This window comes from Phycodurus eques, chromosome 2 (genome assembly GCF_024500275.1).
Source record: "Phycodurus eques isolate BA_2022a chromosome 2, UOR_Pequ_1.1, whole genome shotgun sequence".
NCBI lineage: Eukaryota > Metazoa > Chordata > Actinopteri > Syngnathiformes > Syngnathidae > Phycodurus > Phycodurus eques.
The window spans coordinates 38659823-38685505 of record NC_084526.1 but is presented as its reverse complement, the minus strand read 5'-3'; the positions used below and the strand labels follow the sequence as shown (position 1 = coordinate 38685505).

The 25683-nt window shown below is 42.4% G+C and overlaps 2 protein-coding genes across 8 annotated transcripts in view; both read left to right on the top strand.

Annotated features, from left to right (window-relative positions):
* The window catches only part of nadsyn1 (NAD synthetase 1), a 36676-nt gene extending 27953 nt beyond the window's left edge, over positions 1-8723 (top strand). For both annotated transcript variants that reach the window (XM_061670605.1, XM_061670604.1), the window contains 6 exons: positions 3947-4082; positions 4171-4277; positions 5038-5169; positions 5616-5685; positions 6051-6179; positions 8205-8723. In XM_061670605.1, coding sequence (XP_061526589.1) covers positions 3947-4082; positions 4171-4277; positions 5038-5169; positions 5616-5685; positions 6051-6179; positions 8205-8399 — 769 coding nt within the window. In that variant the 3' untranslated portion in view covers positions 8400-8723. The remainder of the gene's footprint in view (positions 1-3946; positions 4083-4170; positions 4278-5037; positions 5170-5615; positions 5686-6050; positions 6180-8204) is intronic.
* A 5669-nt stretch (positions 8724-14392) lies between these two features.
* tpcn2 (two pore segment channel 2) overlaps positions 14393-25683 on the top strand; it is a 45131-nt gene continuing 33840 nt past the window's right edge. For 3 of the 6 annotated variants that reach the window (XM_061670600.1, XM_061670602.1, XM_061670603.1), the window contains exons 1-3: positions 14418-14771; positions 22847-22899; positions 23549-23625. In XM_061670600.1, the coding sequence (XP_061526584.1) occupies positions 14633-14771; positions 22847-22899; positions 23549-23625 (269 nt within the window). In that variant the 5' untranslated portion in view covers positions 14418-14632. Of the gene's footprint in view, positions 14772-22846; positions 22900-23548; positions 23626-25683 lie in introns of all 6 variants that reach the window. The other 3 variants (XM_061670597.1, XM_061670598.1, XM_061670599.1) reach the window with 3 other exon arrangements.

Here is a 25683-nt window from a genome sequence, read left to right as displayed (position 1 = left end):
TAACACCATTTAGAGTGCCCGAAAGAAGAAATTCTGTAAACCACTGGTGTACTAAATAATAGATGTCAAACAAGTACACCAATGAAAACAACAGCAGTTGACGACAACCATTCACACTCCCATTCGCGTAGTCACTAAGGACATATTTTTAGAATCTAGGAGCAAACCGGCATAGCCAGAGAAAATCCACGCAGGCACAGGGAAAACATGCAAACTCCACACAGGAAGGCCAGAGCCCCAATACGATCCAGTGACCTCTGAACTGTGAGCGTATGGGCTAACCAGTCGTCCACCATGCCGGCACAGATCAACATTGTATACAGTTGATTCCCACTATTTGCGGGGGTTAGGTATCGAGCCAGGCAAATTTCCGTGTAAAATAGACGCCCCCTAAAAGTGATAGAATATGTGATCAGGGATAAAGTCATAATTTCCCACATTAATAGTTTTAAGACAACAAACATACCACAAAGTATGATCTTTAAACACTTTATTAGCATTTCATACACTCACAAACAGCGTTCGGCAAATCACACATCTCTCGCTGGTATCTGCTTTGCTTGCACCTAGTCAAATCATCGCCTTCCACTCTGCACTCTCTGTACTTCCGCCGTGTGTTACAAAAATAAGAGCAAACAACTACAAACTTCCTCCTTAGACTCTGCACCCAGCTAGCCGCTAACTAGCCTGTTGCCAGCGAGTGACAAGATGGATGATATACAATAAGTGTTAACAACAGTTAATGGCCGTATATCGTATTCAGATGATAGATAAATACTGCTGGATGCATGTTGAAATGTAAAGTGCTGACATTTTTTATCTAGCAAATTAATTTAGCGCTGTGTTCAACCTGGCTGTTTATATCCCACCGTGGGCCAACATGACTACTGTAGCTCCATGAACTCATACTAGATAAATGTGAGATCACACCTAAAAAAAATAACAAGAAGAAAAAGAATAATCATCTTTTATTGTCATGAACATGCATGCATGTTCTCTGCATTTAACCCATCACAGTGAACACATACATGTTAGTGGAACACACTGGAGCAGGGGGCAGCTGAAGCGCCCGAGGAGCATTTTGGGGTATCAGTGACTTGCTCAAGGACACCACAGCCGTGAGTCTGGGGGATGTTGGCGGATGATCCAGTTGGGGTCTTGAACCTAGGTCCCCCACGGTGGCAGACAATGATCTTAACCATTGGGCCACGGCTGCCCTAATGGGACATTTTAACCCCTCTAACCTCAAAACTGTTCTCCCAAAGTACATACTACATTGTAAACAGTATTTTGTCACAAAAATTAAAGAAATTATGTTCAGACTTTTTTTGCCACGCATTAAAAAATCTCGACGAGGCAAGGATTTCTGCAGATACAGTGGGTTTTCCAGGGGGACAACAACAACAACAACAACAAAATAGAGTAAAGGCGAATTTGCAACTGCCGAACCGCGAATGTGTGGGGGGCAACTGTACAAATATCACTACTACTGTCACTACAAATATGCGCTGCAAGCGAGGGGTGTGGGACTGGAGAAGCCCACACAATTGTTGTAAAGAGTTGATTATATTTTACTTTAATTTAATTCCCAAAATATTGGAATTGGAGTGCTATGCTGATAGAGACGTAGTCTCTCCAGTGTGTCCTGGGTCGTGTGACCTGTCCGGAACACCTCACCACAGAGGCGTCCGGGAGGCATCCGAATCAGATGCCCCAGCCACCTCATCTGGCTCCTCTCGATGTGGAGGAGCAGCGGCTCTACTGTAAGATCCTCCCGGATGACCGAGCTTCTCACTAAGGTAGAGCCCGGACACCCTGCGGAGGAAACTAATTTCTGCCGCTTGAACCCGGGATGTTGTTTTTTCGGTCACGACCCACAGCTCGAGACCATAGGTGAGGGTAGGAACAAAGACAAAAAATTGAGAGCTTTGCCTTTTGGCTCAGCTCCTTCTTTACCACAACGGACCGATACAAAGTCCGCATCACTCCAGATGCTGCCACGATCCGACTGTCAATCTCCTGTTCAACTCAAATTCTTCCCTAACTCGTGAACAAGATCGCAAGATACATGAACTCCTCCACTTGGGGCAGGATCTCATCCCCGACCTGGAGAGGGCACGCCACCCTTTTCCGTCTGAGGACCATGGTCTCAGATTTGGAGGTGCTGATTCTCATCCCAGCCGCTTCACACTGCTGCGAACCGCTCCAGTGAGAGTTCGAGATCACGGCTTGATGAAGCCAACAGAACCACGTCATTTGCAAAAAGCAGAGATGCAATACTGAGGCCACAAAACCGGACCCCCTCTACGCCTCGGCTGCGCCTTGAAATTCTGCCGAACGCCTTCTCCAAGTCCACAAAGCACATGTAGACTGGTTGGGCAAACTCCCACGCAGCCGCGAGGACTCTGCCGAGGGTGTAGAGCTGGTCCACTGTTCCACGGCCAGGACGAAAACCACACTGCTCCTCCTGAATCTGAGATTTGACTTCCCGACGGACCCTCCTCTCCACTAACCCTGAATAGACCTTACCAGGGAGACTGAGGACTCTGATCCCCTGCAGTTGGAAGTGCACCAGTCCCTACTTTAGAAACAACCCCATAACGTCTTGCAGCCAGCCCAAACATGTCTGAAAAAAATAAGGTCTTTGTCCCTGTGTGCATTTGCAAACTGTAATCTGGCTTTTTGATGTTTCTTTTGGAGTAATGTCTTCTTCCTGGCAGAGTGGCCTTTTACCCCATGTTTCTACAGTACTCATTTCACTATGGATAATGAAACACTGACCAGTTTCAGCCAGCATCTTCACAAGGTCTTTTGTTTTTGTTCTTGGGTCGATCAGCACATTTTGGACCAAAGCACATGAATCTCTAGGACACAAAATCCATCTCCTTCCTGAGCGGTATGGCGGCTGGTATAATGGCTGATGTTTCTTCAGGCATCTGGAAATTGTACCCAAGGATGAACTAGACTTGTGCAAGTCCACATTTTTCATCCTGATATCTTGGCTGATTTTATGATATTACTCAAAGAAGCAGTTTCTGAAACACATTGTACCTTGTTCAAATACATACACAGGTGTGTCTCTAATTAACTCAAAATCAGAAGCTACCAAATACATTATATCATCATAAGGGTTACCCCAAATTTTTTATAGGCATAGTCATCGTACTGTATGTAAACTTCTGACTTTGAAAAAAAGTAATGAAAAATTGCCTAAAAAAATCCTTCACGTGGTAGAGAGATTAATAGTAATCTATCTATTAGATCTGCTGTAATTAATTTGGGGGGCAACACTGATCAGTTTTATTTGAAATATGTTCACCTTTTGTGCATTTGGAACGATACAGTACTTGAGACCTTAAAGGTCCCGTATTTTGGCTATTTAGGCCTCCATAGAGTGTCTCTCTAATTTGGATTTAGCATAAAAGTGTCAATTTAATTAAAAAAAAAAAACCTTTCTGGACAGAAAAGCCCTCTCTGACGGCTATTTCTGTTTTACCCAGTTGTATATCCACTTTGTCAGTATTTGGTTATATCCGCTTTGTCCTCTGATTGGTTGCTTCCGTGGAGAAGACCCAGGTGTTGCTGTATGTTAACAGCGCTAGCTTGGAAGCGGAGAGGTAGGCGGATATCTTCGCTAGTGACGTAGACAAGCTGGAGAAATTTGAATGACCTGATTTCAGGCCTTTTGGCAGCAAAACGTCTGAAACTCAGGAATGTGTGGACCATTTTAATTCATATTTCATGCTTACTGAGGCACCATAGAGACAATATTACATCCCAAATACTACAAAAAAGGTGGTTTGGCAAAATATGTCCCCTTTAACAGCAACCAATTTCACTGTTTATGCTATCCTCTTTGCCCGTGCTTTAAATTTGCAATGTGTGAAAACATTTTGAAAAATAGTGTATTGTATTGCAACGGTTTATGGATTATTTGCATTTTCAGCACACATATGAACCTAAATATAGACATGGCAGTAAAAGGCATTCTGGGGATCTTCTCAATGGTTACTGGGAGGTGGCCTCAATTCCGTGCCAATGGAGGAAGCCACAGGGAAAACTTGGCGCTGCAGAATGTACAGGTTTGTCATTCGCTTATTGGTTGTAACTCACTGTTTATTCTTGAAGACCTTCACACTAAATGTTCGTGCATATGCATTGTGTTCATAGGCGAGGGTAAGGATGGTTCTGGCTTACTTGTTCGCCCAACTGGGTCTGTGGACTCGAGGAAAACCAGGTGGCTTGCTGGTACTTGGCTCAGCCAATGTAGATGAGAGGTAATGACTGATTATGCTGTAGAATTTGGTATATTCTCTGAAAAGTAGTATTTGTTGTCTGTATTTACATCATCCTGGAGGAGGAGTGGCTAACAACCGCCAGTGACTTTGGGCTCCTTGAAAAGATGCAGAATCACTTTGGGCCGTACTACTTCAATGTTGTAAATTTTCTATGGCTCCTGTCAGTTATGGGCCCATAGAGTCGTCATCACCTTTCTCCCACTTACAGCCCCGGAGATCTTGTGTCAGCACTTTGCGTAATAAAGCTGACAGGAAATAACCATAAATGTTTTTAGTTGTGAGGGAAACCAGAGCCCACACATGCATAGGGAGAACATGCAACCTCCACACAAAAAGATCCCATAGTTAGGTGTTAAGAATGCGCCAAGCTCGAATCAAACCAGCCTAGGTACTGATATACAGTAAGGTCTGAACCTTAGCCCGACCATTTCCCACTGCTTCTCAGTAAATGCAGGAAAGAAAATGTTGCTATATATTTTACACATTGAGTACATATACCTTGAAATATGTACAGAATAGGCTTTACACTAGTCTGTTACACAACTGAGTAGTATGGGAACACAAACCTTCTCATTAGTTTGAACTCCAAGTTCATCAACACTAGAGAGTGTTGATGAACTTGACACTTTGGTGATTAAATTGTGTATGCTAAAACCACCAAAATACTGTAAATGCTGAGAGTTCCTGAGAAATATTTATTGGCCCACTCAAGGCTCCTCCTGACCACCTTTCTTCTCAGTCTGACAGGTTATTTTACAAAGTATGACTGCTCCAGTGCTGACATCAACCCAATTGGAGGGATTAGCAAAAATGACTTGAAGGGCTTCCTACTGTATTGTGTTGCGCAATTCCAGCTCACTGCTCTGAGAAGGTGAGGTTTGCTGATATACTTAAGGTGATAGTAAACTGAGTTGAGTACTTTACAATTAAATAACTACAGCCCACTGGTGGGCAGTTAGGTTAAACTGGATTCATGGTCTTTTTTTGCGCCACAGTGACTGAATCCTCAGACAGTAAAAATGCAATATACATAGGTAGAAGGGTTTTCCAGAATTTTGAGGTCAACTTTGGGGGTGTGTATTATACATGGGTGTGCATAATTCATGAGAAATTACAGTATTTTATTGTTGGAAAGTACAAAACAAAGATGGCTATGTACAAAACCCATATTAATGAAATGATCTTTATAAAATATTTGAAGTGCCTCAAACATCTTGCAATAATGTGTCATAACATCTCATGATCTCCAATCTCAATACATTTATTAGAGTATCCGTGTTTCAGTTTCTTAGTCATTTACCTGTAATGTAATTACAGCATCCTGGCTGCTCCACCCACAGCTGAACTAGAGCCTCTGACTGATGGAGAGGTGTCGCAGACAGATGAGGTATAAAATTAGAAACTGTTCTCAATAATTAAACTTCTCTAACTTCCTCTCTGTACTCGAAACCTTTTTAGCTGATGACTACTTGCCTATTATTTGTGCTTTTACTGCTATGCAAATACAAATGTTGGTTATTATGTCAACAGAATTATATTTTCTTAGTTCTAAGATCCCCGGTGTTTATATTCCCAATACAGAAGTCTCTGACCGACTCTCCACTATTACGGTTAGAGCCCCTGAAAACTGTGTATTGCATTGCATAGCAGGTTACAATTTAGCCATTTGATTAATACATGATTGTATTCTCATGGAATTAAAATGGACTGTCTTCTAGTATTCTCTAGCCACCACCTTTCATGTCGTTTCAGGCTGACATGGGGATGACCTACTCTGAGTTATCAGTAATTGGACGACTACGCAAGATCTCTAAATGTGGACCTTTCCGTATGTTCTGTAAACTCATTCACTTGTGGAAGGATGTGCTGTCACCCACAGAGGTTAGTGATCTGTACGGCACTAGAAGTAACCTACTCTATATAAAATGTATCAATATATTCCATGAAGAATACATTCCGTACAGTGGAGTTTTCTTAAAGACAGATGTAGCTTCTAAACAAGCATGTAATGTGACTCAGCAGTCATATAAGATTACATTTTTTTGCTACACTTGAGTGGTCTGGTTAGGAGAGGCATATGTGAAGGTGGTGTATGTTGTTCCCAACATTCATCACATTATTAGGCATAGTTGTAGAGCAGTGGTAGAAACCTCCTGTTTATTTTTTTAACGGTATGCATACATGAATGAGTATTTCCAAAGGGTCAGGGTTGATACACAAATTGGATTAAAAATTGGAACAAAATATTTGAAAACGAAGAGTTCTACACTACAAAAAAAATCATCTATAAAATAGAAATTCAAAGGACCTTTAAAAAGGTGTACGGTAATATCTCTCCGGATACAAGCGGCCGAAATGAGTTTCCTCCGCAGGGTGTCCGGGCTCTCCCTTAGAGAGAAGCTTAAGCTCGGTCATCCGGGAGGATCTCAGAGTAGAGCCGTTGCTCCTTCACATCTAGAGGAGCCAGATGAGGTGGCTGGGGCATCTGATTCGGATGCCTCCCGGACGCCTCCCTGGTGAGGTGTTCCGGGCACGTCCCACCGAGAGGAGACCCCGAGGATGACCCAGGACACGCTGGAGAGGCTGCATCCTTCGGCTGGCCTGGGAACGCCTCGGGATCCCCCCGGAAGAGATGGATGAAGTGGCTGGGGAAAGCGCAGTCTGGGCGTCCCTGCTAAAGCTACTGCCCCCGTGACCCGCCCTCGGATAAGCTGTAGAAGAAGGATGGATGGATGGATAATATCTTTCTGTGTTGTCCAGCTATTGTGTGTGTCTACTGCAACTTTCTCTTGTATGGGGGGTGGGGGGGGGGGGGGGGGGGGGTAGCAGTTGTGGGGGGTGGGGAGTGGTTTTCTGGTACCCTAGCTCCTCCCTTTGGGACTAGTCGGGGGACTTCGTTTGGGCTGGGGGACTGCCCTGGCTCCTGGGGAGTGGGTGGCGTCCCCCTGGCTGGGTCCCCCGCGGGATACTAACATGCATGTGATATGGTGTTCATTCACAAATAAGTTCCATAAACACGCTATAGCCTTTAATTGCTTGTGCTGGGACCACTAATAATAACACAGGTTATTATAAAATATCAACTCAGGTTCTTACAGGTGTTTAGAAACTATAAAAGCATCCCACACTCATCTACTACTACTCGTTAGTTGTTGCATTTCCTCACTGGGTGTCACCCCGTCCACAAATAACAAGACGATTTGACTTTTGTAACATTACTTTTGGTCAAATATCTAGACCAGGTGTGGGCAAACTTTTTGGCTCAGGGGCCACATTGACTTCTAAAACTCCCCTCTTGCACAGCTAGACTGTTCCAGCACCAAAGGCATACAGATCCACTATTCTGCATGGCCATGCAGCTGAACAGGACAGGTTACAAAAAAAAAAAGAAGGAACAGCGCTCAACTACAAACAGTCAGATTCACTTTATTGATCCCAGTACAGTCAATTTGTTTACATGTCTCGATCCAAGTGCCCATTAAGCCTGAACAGACAAACAGAATAAACAACGGCGTACCGGACATGGCGAATTATTTACAGGGCCAGTTACGAGAAGTGCATAAATGAGAACAATGAATTAACACCTTGTAAAATTAGCTCTCTGACATAGTCATTCAAAACTATTCAATCAAATCTATTTTCAAAAGGTTTCATTTTAACTTCTCATCAGATACCCTGTGTAAACAAATTTTGAAAAATACTGGTAGGCCAGGAAGTTGTCCTGTTTCATTGTATATCATTTGCATAAGTTTTTTTTTTTTTTTTTTTAAAAAGCATATCTTGAATGGACACCAATAGTATTTCTCAGAAACAGCAGTCCATTGCTCAGTCTTTCACAGTTTGTTTGATGCACTGATAATGAATACTATGCATTTAGAAATGACTGCATGTTGCCTCATTCTTAAGGTCGCACAGAAGGTTAAGCATTTCTTCAGGATGTACTCTGTGAACCGCCATAAGATGACAACAGTCACTCCATCCTACCATGCTGAGAGCTATAGCCCTGATGACAACCGCTTTGACCTCCGACCTTTTCTCTACAACACACACTGGAACTGGCAGTTTCGGTCGATTGACAGTCATGTAGCAAACATAGTGTAATGAACAAGACCCGATTTCGTGTAACATCATGTCTTTGGATGCCATTATGAGTTGATTGTTTCTTCTTCCTCGTATCACAGATGACAGTAAAAATATCAGAGTTGATTGTTTCTTCTTCCTCGTATCACAGATGACAGCAAAAATATCAAAATACTAGGATGTTCAATGACCAATTAATGCATGTACAGGTCAAAACATCACATTTGTTGGTTTGCTTTGTGCTGAATTCTAAGCACAGTACAACATGGGGATTAAATATCTAAGCAACTGTATGAAGATTTTGTTGAATGATGTCGCAACCAATACCAATAAATGAGATAGTATACTGTGATTGATTGATTTGGGATTCATACAAACTCACTGTTTTCTGACTTTTAAGAAAACCAGCTGGTGTTTAATTTGTAGTGACTTGTAATAAAACCAATGGGGTAGGTATAGAATAATACACTGAGAAAAAACTTTGGGGAGCTAAAGAAAATGTAAAAAAATAAAATTGTATTCTGTTTTTATTTATACTATACACAGCGTCCCAACTTCATTGGAATCGGGGTTTGAACGTTACCTCATGTAAAACACGGAGGAAGCACAGTTATGTAGTTTAGGATCTGATGAAACATGGGAGTCTAGAAAAGTCACCCTTCAAACCTGAGACAGCTGGAGCACTTGCTCACAGGGATTAGAGCATAGAGTAAGACCCGCCAGCACCTGCAGAAGTCTACTGAAATCGATTGATTGTACGGATTGCCTTGAAAGTTTGTGCGATAAAAGTCATTTTGCAAGTTCCAAAGGGTAAAAGCTTAGTGAATTAACCCTGCCTCCAGAAATATACTGAGGGTAGGTATCGCCCATATGATCTAGATTAGGCAGCACGGGGGATGACTGGTTACTTCATCTGCCTCACAGTTCTGAGGACAGATCAAATCCAGCCTCGCCTGTGTGAAGTTTGCATGTTTTCATGCCTTTGTGGGTTTTCTCTGGGTACTCCGGTTTCCTCCCACATTCTAAAAAAATGCATTGTAGGTCAATTGACAAATATAAATTGCCCATCGGTGTGCATGTGAGTATGAATGATTGTTTGTCGTTATGTGTCCCGTGATTGGATGGCGACCAGTTCAGGGTGTACCCCGCCACTCACCCAGAGTCATCTGAGATAGGCGCCAGCACGACCGTGACCCTAGTCAGGATAAGCGGTACGGAAAATGGATGGATCTAGATTAGGTGACCCCAACACGTCACTCACCTTTTCAGCCCAATAGTGGGCCCCTTTCCACCATGACAGGTAGCACAGCCACTCCCACTTGCCACTTGGGCGGGTTAAATTGTGTTCACCTGTTTGTACTTTGTGCAGATTCTGCTGCCATGTTTCTGTCTGGTTCATCCACTCAGCCTGTCGCCTGGCTCCTCCCCCTTCTCGTTGAGTCCACACATGCACACACACACTCCACTCCGATCATGCACTACCTGTTTTTTTGGGGGGGGGGGTTTCAGGCAAGTTTTAGGAAACGTATTTCATAATTTTTTTGTTGTGTAATTTTCATCTTTGCGAACTCAACAAATATATATGTAACTGTCAACACCCATTTCTGCCATTATACTACATACAATGCAGCGTTTTAAAGTTATGTAAGTTGCCTCCTTGTGACAAAAAGATACTGTAAATGAAACTTCACTTTTTTACACGTTCAAGAAACACACTACAAAATCAGTCCATGAATGATGCCCTCACTAAGTCAGAAACATCAATATTAAACAATACAACATGAAACCTAAAGCATGTGAGGTGCCTGTGAACAAATAATAATTTAGTAGCAACTCATTTTATGAAGAGTACAACCACAATAATTCCGGAGCAGTCATGTTCCATATCCGCTCCACAATTAATATAAGACTACTATGCAGCATCCTGCTTTTCTTCATATTGTCATGCAGGATTTGATGAGGCCCATAAAGTCACAAGTTTTAATGCCTTCATTAAAAAAAACACTTTGTTCCAAAATTTCCTTGTGGAGTTTGCAAGTTCTCCCTGTCCCTGCGTGGGTTTTCTCCGGGCACTCCGGTTTCCTCCCATATCCCAAAAACATGCACGGTAGGTTGATTGAAGACTCTAAATTTCCCTTAGGTGTGAATGTGTGTGCGCAAATGGTTGTTCGTTTATATGTGCCCTGTGATTGGCTGGCGACCAGTTCAGGGTGTAACCTGCCTCGCCTGAAGATAGCTGGAATAGGCTCCAGTTTGCCCGTGACTCTTGTGAAGATAAGCGGTATGGAAAATGGATGGATGGACATTAAATGCACAATCTAGAATGCTGATGAATATTCAAATGAAATTAGGAGGTGTCAATAGATACCTGTGTTTACGGTAAAATTTACTTTTGATAATGATGCAGATTTTCCCCCCCCCAACTTGAGATGATTGATTTTTATTTCAAATTGTTATGTAACCCCTTTTCCTTCCAAAAAACATTTATTTGATTAAATAAAAAATGTAAACTTCAACAACCATTTTTTTGTGTTTGTATGCCTGAGTGGCTAAAAGTCTGGAAGAATATATTGAAAATAATAATAATAATAATTTTGGCCCAATCTGTTTTTGTGCATTAAGTCTATTATCCAGGGAAAAGGTTCTAAAGAACATTTCTGTCAATATTAGAATCTTTTCTTTGGGGGGGAAAAGATGCACAACACAGACACATATGGTAAGCAGAGACAGCAGTTGTAGTGGCTTACAATTTCATCTTCAAGTGTCTGGATCTCAACCTCAAGTTTGCGCTCCATTAAAGATTTTCACAGCCGAGTATCCATAGTGGACCTCAAAGCCACAGGAAAATAAAATTAATTAATGAGTACACTTATCAAATACAGAAGTAGATTTTCCAGATTTTTGATCTCCAGGTATGTTTCCAAATCACTATATGATATTCCATATTGCCACGTGTTCCTATTGTTGTTATCACACCAATATAGCACCCATGTTGGATTGAGATCTGATGTAGCGTTTAATAATTAGACTTTACACCGATTTGATCGGCTGATAATTAGCATTTTATGCTGATCGGCTCATCGACTTTAATGTCATAATTCGCCGATCCGATCAATGACGTCATTGATCGTCTCTGCAAAAGACATCAGTATGACATTGACAGGCATTATTGTTGTCTGTTGTCTTTTTTTTTTTTTTTTTTTGTTAATAACTTCATTGGTGGTCAGATATTTACAGTAGTAGTAGTAGTCACTTTTTGTGACATCTTTTTTTGTTGGTGTTCCATGAGACTTTTCAATTGTAAAATATGTTCCTTGGCTCCATAAAGGTTGGACATCACTGCTCTCGTCAGATCGTGTATTCTAATCAGTAGACTTTACACCGATCTGATCGGCGTTATCGGTATCGGCTGACAATTAGCATCTTATGCTGATCGGCTGATCGTCTTTCATGTCATAAATCGCCAATCCGATCAATGACGTCATCGATCGCCTGCGCACAATACATTTAACTCCGCGCCTTCGTCGCGTATGATTCCAAAAGCTAGTTTATTTTTAGCCTTGTCACGTGTCTTGTTGCGCTGTACTGTCACTATCTGACGGCCAATAAAGTTTTTTCAGTCTTGTCGGTGAAAAAACACTTCGTCGGTGTGGGACTATTTTGCGGTGTCTCAGACAACAACACGTAAATTATTTGCAGTCTGGGCACAACTAAAGTACGTCGTGGGGAACGTCATCTAAATGCTTCAACACAACAAATTTGATTGGGCACCTGAAGTATGTACACGAGGAGGGGCATGCCGCTTTCAAGCAACGCACTGTTGGGGGGAGGAAGCCAAACGGAAGCAAACTCTGGACAACACCCATCCATATAGCCGGGACAGTGAGAAAGTTAGCGTAAGCATGTCAGTAACAGTATTTATTAAAGTAATTTAATTGCAATAAAATAATTTAATTACAGTAAGTTAGCACCCATTAGGCGGCACGGTGGACGACTGGTTAGAGCGTCAGCCTCACAGTTCTGAGGACCGGGGTTCAATACCCAGCCCCGCCTGTGTGGAGTTTGCATGTTCTCCCCGTGCCTGCGTGGGTTTTCTCCGGGCACTCCGGTTTCCTCCCACATCTCAAAAACATGCATTAATTGGAGACTCTAAATTGCCCGTAGGTGTGAGTGTGAGTGCGAATGGTTGTTTGTTTGTATGTGCCCTGCGATTGGCTGGCAACCAGTTCAGGGTGTACCCCGCCTCCTGCCCGATGATAGCTGGGATAGGCTCCAGCACGCCCGCGACCTCAGTGAGGAGAAGCGGCTCAGAAAATGGATGGATGGATGGATGGATGGATACAGTATACAGTACACAAGTATATACAGTGAATGAACAGGTCATTTAAATAGACACATTGCTCCATCTTGTGATCGGATCGGTGATCTTTTTTTTTTTTTTTAAACTTGGTGATCGGTGATCGCCCCCAAAGATCCTGATCGTGTAAAGCCAACTAATCTGTCAGGTCAAACCAACCATGACATAATGGGTGCTTATTTACTGTAATTAAATGACTTTATTTTTTATTAAATGGCTTCACCCACACCGAAACTCGACAGAAACTCGACATGTTTACGTCCAACCGTTTATGGTACCACAAGCTTGCTAGGCTACATTACGTTTTGTTGCCTGATTGCGTGCCATATCGTATTCAAAGTACGGGAACATACCTCAAGCAAGCCTTAAACGAACGGCATCTCCTGAGCACCGGTGACCACCAACACACGTTTTCCCCCCATTTTGTCCTTATAATACAAAGTCGGCGCGCTCCACTCTTGTTGTTGTCGCCATGGTAACGAGTGTATCCGGTCACATTTGAGTTGACAAGATAAAGCCCAATGATCGTAAAAAACGGGATACGGTGGTATCGGAATACAAGATTTTATTGCAGTAGTCTGACATAGTGCAATCGTGAAAGAACAAATTTGTCTTGTAGTCTGATCCGGGGCATTACGGGTCTCAGACGTGTTGTCTGTTCCACACCGCTGACATAAATGACTTTATTGGCTGTCAGTATTTACAAGACTACATCAAAAGAGGCGCGACAAGGCAAAAAATAAACGAGCTTTTGGATTCAAATATACTGTGCACGATGGCGACGCGGAGTAAATGTCTTTTGCGTAGCCGATCAATGACGTCATTGATCGGATTGGCGATTTATGGCATTAAAGCCGATCGGCATAAAATACTAAATATCGGCCAATACCGATCAGCCCGATAAAATCGGTGTAAAGTCTAATATATATATGTATATGTAAAATTTATGAACTATTTTTAACCTGACTGTGTGGAGTGCATCCCTATAATATGAATTTCACATTTTGAATGGAGCTACCTAAATAAATAGTGTGCCTGATGTATCTGTAAATGCAACAAAACAAAAAAAATAATTTGTGTTCATATACAAATTCTTAATGTTCGTCTCACCAAAAAGTAAGGTAATCACAACCAAAACTGTTGTTATTGTTACACTACAAGGGAAAAGTGAAACCCTAACGTTACGGAGTAAGCTACGTTCTGCAACCACGACAATTGCATTACTCAATGAGACCATGCTCGGAATAACAATTCAATTAACAGCGTTACGGTGGATTCACCATTTACAAGTTAGGCATACTAACTTGGAAGGTGCCATTTCCGTACGTACACGCGCAAACACACACGCGGCGCGCGCCAGTTGAAACTTTGTTCATGTACCGGTATATTAAAATGACGAATATGGTCAGTAAAGGAAATCGCAGGCTTAAACCTATGCATGATAGCATTGCTGATTGAGCCACAATTTTAGAAGTGTTTTAAATCCTTACATTCATTAGATGAAAGAAAGTGTTTTACATTTACAGTCTGATCCGCCATCTTTTCTCTTGCCCTTCTCCACAATACTATTGGCTAATACATGACGCCCACGTCGACGTCATTTTAAATCGTCGACGCTACTTCCCTTGGTTCCGCCTCCTCACTTCACGCTGCAGATAGAGCGGGTGGAGTCGCGTTAGGAAGTCGGCGAGGCAGAATTACAAGCTTGAACTTCCTTATGGCATGTTTCACCGAACAGCTCAGAACTTGCTATCGTACTTTCTAACATTTGGTAAGCGCTACCTTTGGAAAAGTCGTGGTCGCCATGCAGTGACACTTTCCACTCCCACCGACGAAATGATTACTTTTACAGTTGAGGGGCGCAAGCGGGGAAAATAACAACGCGTACCTTTCTTGAATGGAATCAAACAGTCTGCTGGCAGAAAGTGCCGACGCACTCCACAGAGATTACGGATGCAGGTCGGCGAGACGACGTGACCCGACCGGGCGAACGTACGCGGTCACATGTGCTTCGGGCAGTGTCAGTGGAAAAGCAGGTGACCCAAGGTTTACTTTCAAATGAGTCTGCAAAGTTCGTTTCTCAGTGATACGTTTGTGCTGGAAGTGGATGCCCTCATTTCTCCTTTCGTGGTTCCTAGAGTACACCTTCAATATCAATTCATGTGTTCTTGTCCCTTTCTTTGCTCATATTTCTCTGCAGCGGGTTGAAGAAATGTTTGCAATCAGGAATATTTTGTGCTGGAGGGAATTGGAAATTAGGTGGACGGAGAACAGTCTTGTGGGTAAATCACAAAAACTGCATGTCCTCATTATTATTCAGAGGTGGGTAGATTCGCCAAACATTGTACTCAAGTAAGAGTACGGTCTCTTTAGAACAGGGGTGCCCAACCCTTTTGGCTCAGGGGCCACATTGCCGTAAAAAAATTGTCATGCGGGCCAGCATTAATTTTACATGCTACCGACGAGGGAAATGCTTTTTTGTATTTTTATTTTATTGTTTTACTATGCTGTCTGCTGCTAGGTAGATCTTATAACTGTCTGACCTGGATAAATGAAGGTTAAAATAAAAATGAATGAAATGCAAAAGAAAGTATTTTTATGAAATTTGACTCAAACCCAAACTTTATTCATCAGAATCAACAAACAACATGTTTGCATTAATGTGAAGGGTGATACTGAGATCTCGACTGCAGTAAATGGGGCAGGTCTGGCTCAAAAGCGGTGGTTTTAATGCGCAAGATGTCACGCAGGTGGGAGTCACTTCGTCTTGTCCTCACGCGGTTCTTATTCATGTTCATGACTGAGAATGTCTTCTCACACAAGTATGTCGAGCCAAACAAGCTCAACATTTTCTTAGCAAATGTACAAATCTCTTTGAAACCTGTCTTTATCCAGCCGCTGGTAAAAGTTGACGAGAGGGAGTTGTTGGTACCGGCTGCGACACTCCGTGTCACACTGCGGCTCAATGAGCTCCAGCTGCAGGTGGGCTGGAACGTCACTGAGATCCACGGAAGCAGTTTGGCACATACAACTTTTTGGCGAATAATACAATGGAGTTTTGTAGCTTTACCTCCTTCTTCGCTTTCTTTGTGACACACTCGGGTTGATAGTCCACTGTGCTCGCCAACCATGGCAGGTGCCGCCATCCGTAATAATCCCCGTGATTTTATTCCACTTTAATTTTATGTCATGTACGGCGGAACAAACAGAAGTAAATAAATCTTTCCGTCTTGTTTGGTCCTGAAGGCTCTGGAGGTCAAGTAGCTCTTCACGCACGTTCATTTCACTGTCCACTCCTCTAAAAAAAAATCAGTAACTGAGCGCTGTCGGATGCATCCGTGCTTTCGTCACAGGTTCACGAAAAAAATTCAATCTCCACTCCTTTTGCGTCCAACTGCCTATTAATATCAGAAGAAACTTCTTCGCCTCTTCGTGACACAGTGCTACGAGCCAGGAAAACATTGGCGAACTGTTGCTTTTTCTCAGGACAAATGTTCTCCACCATTTTCATCACACAGTCTTGAATAAATTCACCCTCAGTAAAAGGTTTGCAGTGCTTTGCAATCAGCGTTGCCACCTCATAGCTTGCCTTTGTTGCATTTTCATTCGACTTGTGAAAAAGTGTTGCTGTGCCGTTAAACCAGCTTCCAGTCGCTTCAAATTTTCACTGCGTTCGTTCCCAGTTAGCTTGTCGTAATTGGCATGTTCCGTCTGGTCGTGCCTCTTTATATTGAACTCCATGAACACAGCCACAGTCTCTTGGCAAATTAGGCAGACGCAGTTGTTTCTAAACTCAGTGAAAAAATATTCAGACTTCCATTTGTCCTGGAAACGTCGGCCCTCGCTATCAACTTTCCTTTTCTTACTTCCAGTTGCCATTTTAGAAATGGGCAAAACACAGATCATGCGCAAAACGGCCCCGCGAGAGTTCAGCCACAAGTTTACTGCCATCCTGTGGTGAAATATAAAATTGCGCGTGTATTTTGTACTGCCGGGCCACATATTATTGGTTTTATGACAGAGGCTTCGGGCCAGTGGAAAGCTCTACACATCACCCTTGTTCTTAAAAATGGGCACCAGCACACTTTTTCTCCATTTCTCAGGCATCTTCTCATCCGCTAGAATTCTATTGAACAAGCTGGTCAAAAACTCCACTGCCCCCTCTCCTAGATGCTTCCATACCTCCACAGGAATGTCATCCGGACCAACTGCCTTTCCATTTATCATCCTCTTTAATGCGTTTCTAACTTCCCCCTTACTAATCATTGCCACTTCCTGGTCCACCACACTTCCCTCTTCTACTCTCCCTTCTCTCCCATTTTCCTCATTCATCAACTCCTTGAAGTATTCTTTCCATCTATCCAGCACACTACTGGCACCAGTCAACATATTTCCATCTCTATCCTTAATCACCCTAACCTGCTGCACATCCTTCCCATATCTATCCCTCTGTCTGGCCAACCTGTATTGATCCTTTTATCCTTCTTTAGTGTCCAACCTGGTATGCCTCGTTTGCACTTTGCCACCTCTACCTTTGCCCTGTGTCGCATCTCAATGTATTCCTTTCGCCTCTCCTCGGTCCTCTGTGTCCCACTTCTTCTTAGCTAACCGTTTTCCTTGTATGATGTGCTGCGAGATTCCACCACCAAGTCCTCCTTCTCTCGTTTCCTGCCAGAAGATACACCAAGTACTCTCCTGCCCGCCTCTCTGATCACCTTGGCTGCAGTGGTCCAGTCTTCTGGGAGCTCCTCCTGTCCACCGAGAGCCTGTCTCACCTCTTCCCGAAAAGCTGCACAACGCTCGTCCTGTCTCAGCTTCCACCACATGGTTCTCTGCTCTGCCTTTTTCTTCCCAATCTTCCTCCCCACCACCAGAGTTATCTTACACACAACCATCCTATGCTGTCTAATCACACTCTCCCCTACGACTACCTTACAGTCGGTAACCTCCTTCAGATTACATCGTCTGCACAAGACTTAATCCACCTGCGTGCTTCTACCTCCACACTTGTAGGTCACCCTATGTTCGTGCCTCTTCTGGGGAAAAAAAGTGTTCACTACAGCCATTTGCATCCTTTTTGCAAAATCTACCACCATCTGTCCCTCCAAGTTTCTTTCCTGGATGCTGTACTTACCCATCACTTCTTCATCACCCCTATTTCCTTCACCAACATGTCCATTACAATCTGCACCAATCACAACTCTCTCTGTCTTGGATGCTCAGAACTACTTCGTCTAGCTCCTTCCAGAATTTCTCTTTCACCTCTAGGTCACATCCTACCTGTGGGGCATAGCCACTAATCACATTATACATAACACCCTCAATTTCAAGTTTCAGCCTCATCAGTCGATCTGATACTCTTTTCACCTCCAAGACATTCTTAGCCAACTCTTCTTTTAAAATAATCCTGACTCCATTTCTCTTCCCATCTACACCATGGTAAAATAATTTAAACACTGCCCCTAAACTTCTAGCCTTACTGCCTTTCCACCTGGTCTCCTGGACACATAATATATCAACCTTTCTCCTAATCATCATGTCAACCAACTCCCGAGAATTTCCTGTCATAGTCCCAACATTCAAAGTCCCCACATTCAGTTCTAGGCTCTGTGCTTTCCTCTTCTCTTTCTGCCAAAGAACCCACTTTCCACCTCTTCTTTGACTTCGACCCACAGTAGCTGAATTTCCAACGGCGCCCTGCAGGTTGACTGCGCCGGTGGCAGACGTTGTTATCCCGGGCCACGACCGATCCAGTATGGAATTCTTTGGATGAACGCTCATATTTGTTTGGCAAAGTTTTAAGCCGGATGCCCTTCCTGACGCAACCCTCTGCATTTATCCGGGCGTGGGACTGGCATACAGTTTGCACTGGCTTGTGACCCCCATAGGGCTGCATTTTTCACTACAAAACATCTATGTACTCAAATGTTATGAGAAGTCTGGAAATTAGGGTCTGGAAAAAGTATGACATTTTGAAATGCGTAGGAACCCTGGGTTATGTTCTTGAGATAATTCTGAAAATATAGAAACGCAGACAAATTGTTGTGGAAGTGAATTTCTATAGGTTGCCAGCTCTGTAGTCACAGCCATAATGCTATTTTAATAATAATTTGCATAGTTTTATAATTAATAGTTGTCGGGTTTGATTTATTTTTATATTTTCAATAATGGAAAGTGCTTTGTGTTGCACTTTTTATTTGGATGAACAGCGCTTACAAATAAAGTTTGACTGACTGATTGATCATTTCTTTCTGTTATAGTTTTCAGCCCTGGGTTGATGATTTTCGCTTTTCGGTTTTGGTCAAGAATTTTCATTTCGGTGCATCACTAGTTTGACTTATTGGTCCAATGGCGATTGAAATAATGTTTACTGCTGAGGTAAACCAGCCCAGGGGTGCCATGGCAAATACATTGATAGGTTGATTTTGGGGAGAATGTTCATTTTCTAAGTAATTGTTAGTATTTTCTGGCATTCTGAATTCCCTGTGGTACCAGCTGCCTTTACATGTCAGGGCACTGTGCTAAACGTTTGATTTGTGGAACCAGAGTCTCGATTGTCAGTGGTGATATTGTTAAATTTGTGGTGTTTTGTCATCTCTATTAAATCATACACTGTAAGAGCAGTAAGAACACACCTGGCAGATCTTTTTTTTAATTTTCGTGTAGAGGGGTCTTCCGCACAGTTTGTATTGTTACGGTCCAGTCATATGATTTCTTCGTCCCAGTGTCTATCATAGCTTGGGATATGGGCTGTGCTGCAAAGCCTTTCATTCATTCCATAAAGAGGAATTTTTTTGGATAGTGACTGTATTTTTGTATGATCTTGATTCCTAGCCCAACACAACAATCCAATCGATAGTATCAGTTCGACCCAATGGTAGTTGCTGAGCCTGTTTTGACCTGTGACACAACTGCGATTTTTGACGCCCTTAAACATTTCTGCTTTCAAAATCATGATCTTCAAGCAGCACCTTAATCTGTCAAAGGAGTCATTACAGCAAGAATGTAGGATATGCTTCTTATCCTCAATTTTACCAATATTTTAAGAGTGGCAGAATAACGTCACAGTTTTGTTGTTTTCAACTTTGTATTAGTTTACAAATCCCCATTCACCGAATAATTATACGTAGCTCTGTAGAATATGACTGCAAGTAGAAAGAGTCAGAGGGTTTGACCAGTGTGTGTCATTCATTTAACCTGTCTGCTGTTAGTACATGTCTTAGTACAGTTTGAACTGTATCAGTGTTGCCATGTCAGTTATTTGCCACAATGATGCATCCTGTGTGAGCAAAAATGACTCATCGTGTATACTTGTTACATCTGTATCGGAAAATTATAGTCACACTCTTCTTCTGTCTTGACTTTTTACTTCTTCCTTCTAGTGAGGCAGTGGTTACCGCGTCTGCCTCACACTTGAGAAATTCTAAGTTTGAATCTCCGCTCAGGCCGTTTTGTGTGGAATTTGCATTTGAGATATTAACTTGATATATGAAAGACCCAACTTCAAGGTGGAGTTTGCAGTTTTCAAACTGCTAGCAAGATTTGAATTTAGCCTCACTTCAATCCTCCCTGATCAAAATCAATCAATCGATCAATCAGTTAATAAGTTCCCTAAATAAATAATCAATAAATGGTCACAATTCTGTTTTGTTTCCGCCCTCTGCAGGTTGTCTTGTTGCAGTTTCCTTGTGAAAGAGAAAAAAAGACTCTTGTGAAAAATCCAATGGGTGACTACCTGCATTGAACAGGTTAATTTATTTTAAAAAAAAAACTCTCCAAGTGTCCAATGGGAGGTCAGCTCAGTTCCAAGGAAACTGTAACAGAAGGAAAAACAACCAGCAGAGGATGGCAACAAAACAGGATTGTGACAAACACATTTTATTATCATCTTATCCAAATGTAGGGGAAAACATAAAATCAAGAATGTGACAAATATACATTTATAAGATTACAAAAGATGTTGTGTGTCTGTCATCACATTGAAATGATTTTGATGAAGATCAAGTTCATTTACCTGTTGGTACAGTACCAATAAATTTTTGGTACATTTTAGCGTGTTCCAGACACCTCCAGTAATATTGGTTGTTGAGACAGCTTTTGTGCAGCGCAAGGAAGTTGTGAACAGTGCCACCTCAAGCAAGATGGTTAAAATGTTTGCTTGGGCCTTTCTGTTGAGCATTTTCTTTTTTTGCTTTTGTTGATTCTTTGCAGGGGTTCCAAATTCCTCCTACAGAGGAAAAACATGATTTAATAATTTAAGGCTAAATTTCTTGTAGGTGATAATAAAAGTGTGCATGGTTCTTTCTGTCTTGGTGTTAGTCTTGCTAGTGACCCTGATATCTGTTTAGGACAGGAGTTTCCAAACTTTTTCCTTCGAGAGTCGCATACAGAAATATTGAAGGATGCAACGGGCACTTTAACATTCTTCGACTTTTTTTTTTAAACACTCTAAAACCAGCCCATCACGGTATTATACTTTTATGTTACATATTATAGTCAGGGGTGCATGTAACAATTGTAGTCTGGTTCTAAAAGGAGCACCAGTGGTTGTTGCTTGGTGCTAATTTTTTTCATGACCTACCGACCACACTGGATGAACTTAGACTCGTGATAACTTGCCGCAGTTCTCTAAGGCAGTGTTTCCCAATCTTTTTTGCACCACGGTCCGGTTTCACATAAAGACATACAGTGTAGTTTGACGGACCAAGTGCAGCAAGACCGAGACGCCCACAAAGCCAGCCGCCTTGTTGGCCGCACCTGCGCGCTCAGCCACCGTCACCGCCTCACAAGAGGTTCTGTTTGCGGCACAGGCTCACAGCTGAGTTCAACGAAACTGAGAAGGAACGCATCAGTTCATTAAAAAAATAAAGAAAAAAATAAAGAGAGAAAATGTAAAATGATTGGTAGGCAAATGTGAAGTGACACTTGAATCTGATGCACTTTTAATATTTACAGTATGCATGCACACCTGTGGACCATTTATGTGCACCCCTGATTATAGTTATTTTGAGAAACTGCTCCAATAAAGCTTTTTGTGAAAGGTGAACATGTAAATAGTTTTGGATTTTACATGATTTTGGGAGTGGCATGGTGGACATCTGGTTTGCACAGCTGCCTTACAATTCTGAGGACCTGCATTTAAATCTGGCCTCAGTTGTGTGGCGTTTGCATTTTCTCCCCGTGCCTGCGTGGGTTTTCTCCGGGTGCTCCAGTTTCCTCCCACATTCCAAAAACATGCATGGTAGGTTAATTGAAGACAATAAACTGCCCATAGGTGTGAATGGTTGTTTGTTTATATGTGCCCTGCGATTGGCTGGCAACCGGTTCAGGATCTACCCCACCTCTCGCCAAAAGATAGCTGGGATAGGCGCCAGCACACCTGCGACCCTAGTGGGGATAAGCGGTTCAGAAAATGGGTTGATGGATGGATGATTTTGGGGTGGCCGACAGCCCTGTATCCCACTAGAATAGATCTGCCTGTACCCTGAGCAGATCTCCACATTCAGAAACAAAACGAGCAATCTGTAATAAGCGGACAATCTTTAAAGCAGTGTTTACAAATAGACATTTTGTTACTGCTTTGTTGTAAATAGTCTCTACATATCTAAAAAAAAAAAAACTAACTAACTAATATTATTAGTAGTAGTTGTTTGGGGTGGTTGCACCCGTGGGGCATGTGGCTCTGCCAGCGCACACACTTTTTCAACATCTACACTCAATAGTGTTGTGGGCTGTGTAAACCTAATTTTTTTGGGCGGGGGCATATGCCGCGGGCCTCTAAAAAATGATCAAAGACTGATCAAAGACTCTACCCTTTATCCCAGTCGACATTGTACTTGCCCCAACTTGAAGGTTGAACAAGACTTAGGTTGTTTAAGTAGGCAGAAATCATACCAGTCAGACCAGTTCCATAGACAACATTTCACAGAAATGTCTGTTTATCTTAGAAAGGCGACGTGTTTAATGCGTTCTATTGGTCAGAAAATATTGAGAAAGGAGACCAATTGTACAGACCACTTGATTTCACAATGCCTTTAACTTGAGACTACGTTACGATTTCCCTCTGAGACAAAGATGGTCTTGCCACTCTCACCGGTCTCTCTTCCGACAGATGAGGAGCTCTACATCCAACGAGCTGTTGTTCTCATTGAAGATGCTATTCAGGTAACTCGTTTTTTTAAAATTTTATGCGCTTACTAGAAGAAATGCACTGTGTCGATAGGTTGGGGTAGAACCTATTTGATTTAATGTTGACATGATTAACATATACTATGATCAACAATCTTTGATTACATTGTCTAACTCTCATAGCTTTTCTTAATATACAACTAATTTGTGATTGCTGTGTTGGTATTGACCTAAGGTATAAGGTGAAAACGTGAGTCTATTTTTATCATAACTAACATACCACTTTATGAAGGTATACTGTATTTTTGCTCAAACTTGTATTAGAGCCAAAAGTATATAAGTAATTATAGTTAATTTAAACAGAATTATCATGGAGGAGTACTGTACTCTGTACAGTAGCATTTAAAATTTTTTTTAATAACACCCATCAGTACTCTAAGTATAACATGTTGTCTTTTTAGACTTTGTTTTTGGGGCAGAAGCTGTAGCATTTCTGCTGTACAGTATATCAAATGGCAAATGTTGCATTGGTCATCCCTTCCCTGGGCAGGTGCAGTCTTGTTCCACTGTTTTCCTTATTACTTGACTGTTTTTCCCTTGTGCCTTAAGTTTGTCCTTCTTCTTCAAAGTTGACTGTACATTATGCAATATGCTGTATTCAGCATGTTTACTTGCCTGTTTCCAGTATCGGTCTATTAACCACCGGGTGGATGCAAGCTCACTTCGTCTGTATCGTTGGTACTACTCAAGGATATGCCAGTGGTAAGTTCAAACCTTACTATCTTGACCATCTGTAAGGTCGTGGTTGTCGAGCCACTCCATTTAGTTAAAATCTCATTGGGTCTTTAAGACAAATAGTGATGGCCAAATGTTGTTTTCTTTTTTCCAAATGTGCACCATTACTGTTGTTTTTAAGTGGGGTTTTGAGATGAAGCTGTTTTAAATGAAGACAATTGTCATGCCAGTTGACTGACTGCCCTAGCCTAGGGCAACCCAACCTGTAGCTTTAAGGTTTTTATGTAGTAGAGTGCAACCTCAAAGTGCGACTAAAATCCGCTGCGTGACGCTTGTCTTTTAAAATTACATTTCCATAATAAAAGCATGATTAACTGTACAAGCAGTATATAAAGTAATATTTTAACATGATTAATTGTCTTACAAGTAGCCTATGAGTGGAAGTCAACTAGTCCATTATTAATTAGTCCAAGTTTAATCCGTTGAAAACACTATTTAAACACTCTTTAATAATAAATATGGAGGAGAAAGAAACGCATCTCATTTTTAACATGAACTTTCACACAAGTATAACATGAATTACACCACGGAATCTAAAATGTTAAAACACAATATATTAGGGTCATTGACACACATCCATCCATCCATTTTCTGAGCCGCTTCTCCTCAGTTGGGTCGCGGGCATGCTGGAGCCTATCCCAGCTATCATCGGGCAGGAGGCGGGGTACACCCTGAACCGGTTGCCAGCCAATCGCAGGGCACATACAAACAAACAAACATTGGCACTCACATTCACACCTACGGGCAATTTAGAGTTGTCAATTAACCTACCATGCATGTTTTTGGGATGTGGGAGGAAACCGGAGTGCCCGGAGGAAACCGACGCAGGCACGGGGAGAACATGCAAAGGCCACACAGGCGTGGCCGGGGATTGAACCCCGGTCATCAGAACTGTGAGGCAGACGCCCCAACCAGTCGTCCACCGTGCCGCCTCGTCTCAAACAATTTTACATATTTTAATTTAACAAATCTTAACTGAACCGAATAGATGTTAGAGTTGTTCAAAACCTTAGTTTTGATTCATAATGACTTTACACGAATGCAATTTTAATAAGAGCTCCCAGTGGGAACTTCCCACTGGGAAGTACAGACAAAAATGATTCTGCCTGTTCCATTTTAACCACCATTTGTTCCAAATTTTCTCTTCCTTTGTCGGTCATTTTCCGATCTTTCTCAGTTTTTAACATCTCTCTCTCTTTCACCTACTTGACTCAAGGTTTTGCCACTTACAGATCATCAGATTGGCCAAATGTCACACAGTGACTACACTGAGAAAAAAAGCACAATGTATGTACCCTTATGTTTGAGGTATACTGTCCTTGTCACGGTAAAGAAACAAAACAAAAAAAGCTACACATTCGACAGTACTTTATACTCGTGCGGACGGCGACCGCGCTGACATTACTGCGGCTATCCCACATGCAGTTTGGCTTTATACTCGAGTGCAACCCACGCATGCTGTTTTGAAAGTGTGCTGCAGTTCTTCTCCAAGTCGGAGGGTGTCGCTGCGGCTGGTATTGGCTAGGACACCACAGGGTGGAGTTTCCTCTGCATTTTGTGGGTATTTCCGGTGGCCGTTTTTCCTTTCCGTAACAAGGAACAAAGCAACAACAATGGCGACAGTGGAACAGAGTTTGCTAGAACAAATAGACATAGATGACCAAATGATACCTTTATTTATGCTGCGAAACCGATTGAGAAGGCGGCAGCGTAGGTGCTATGTAGAACCGGGAGGAACGCTGATTACATCATCACAGCATACGACCAAAACGGACCAATCACACGGCATTCTACGCGCAGCAAAAATTTTTGCTGTGTGCGCGTCGAGCTATGCAGAGGGGCCGCCCGGGCCAATTTGTCGGTCACGTGATGCAATGCGGGAGTTGTCGGCCGCGCGACCGCAGGAGTATAAAGAGGCCTTTAGAGGCACCTAGCAGCCTGCATCGCTAACGTTATGTTGGTAAAGCAGCCTAACGTTAAGCTCACTGATTTGCGATGTTAACTTCACCTCTGTATCTCGAGTCC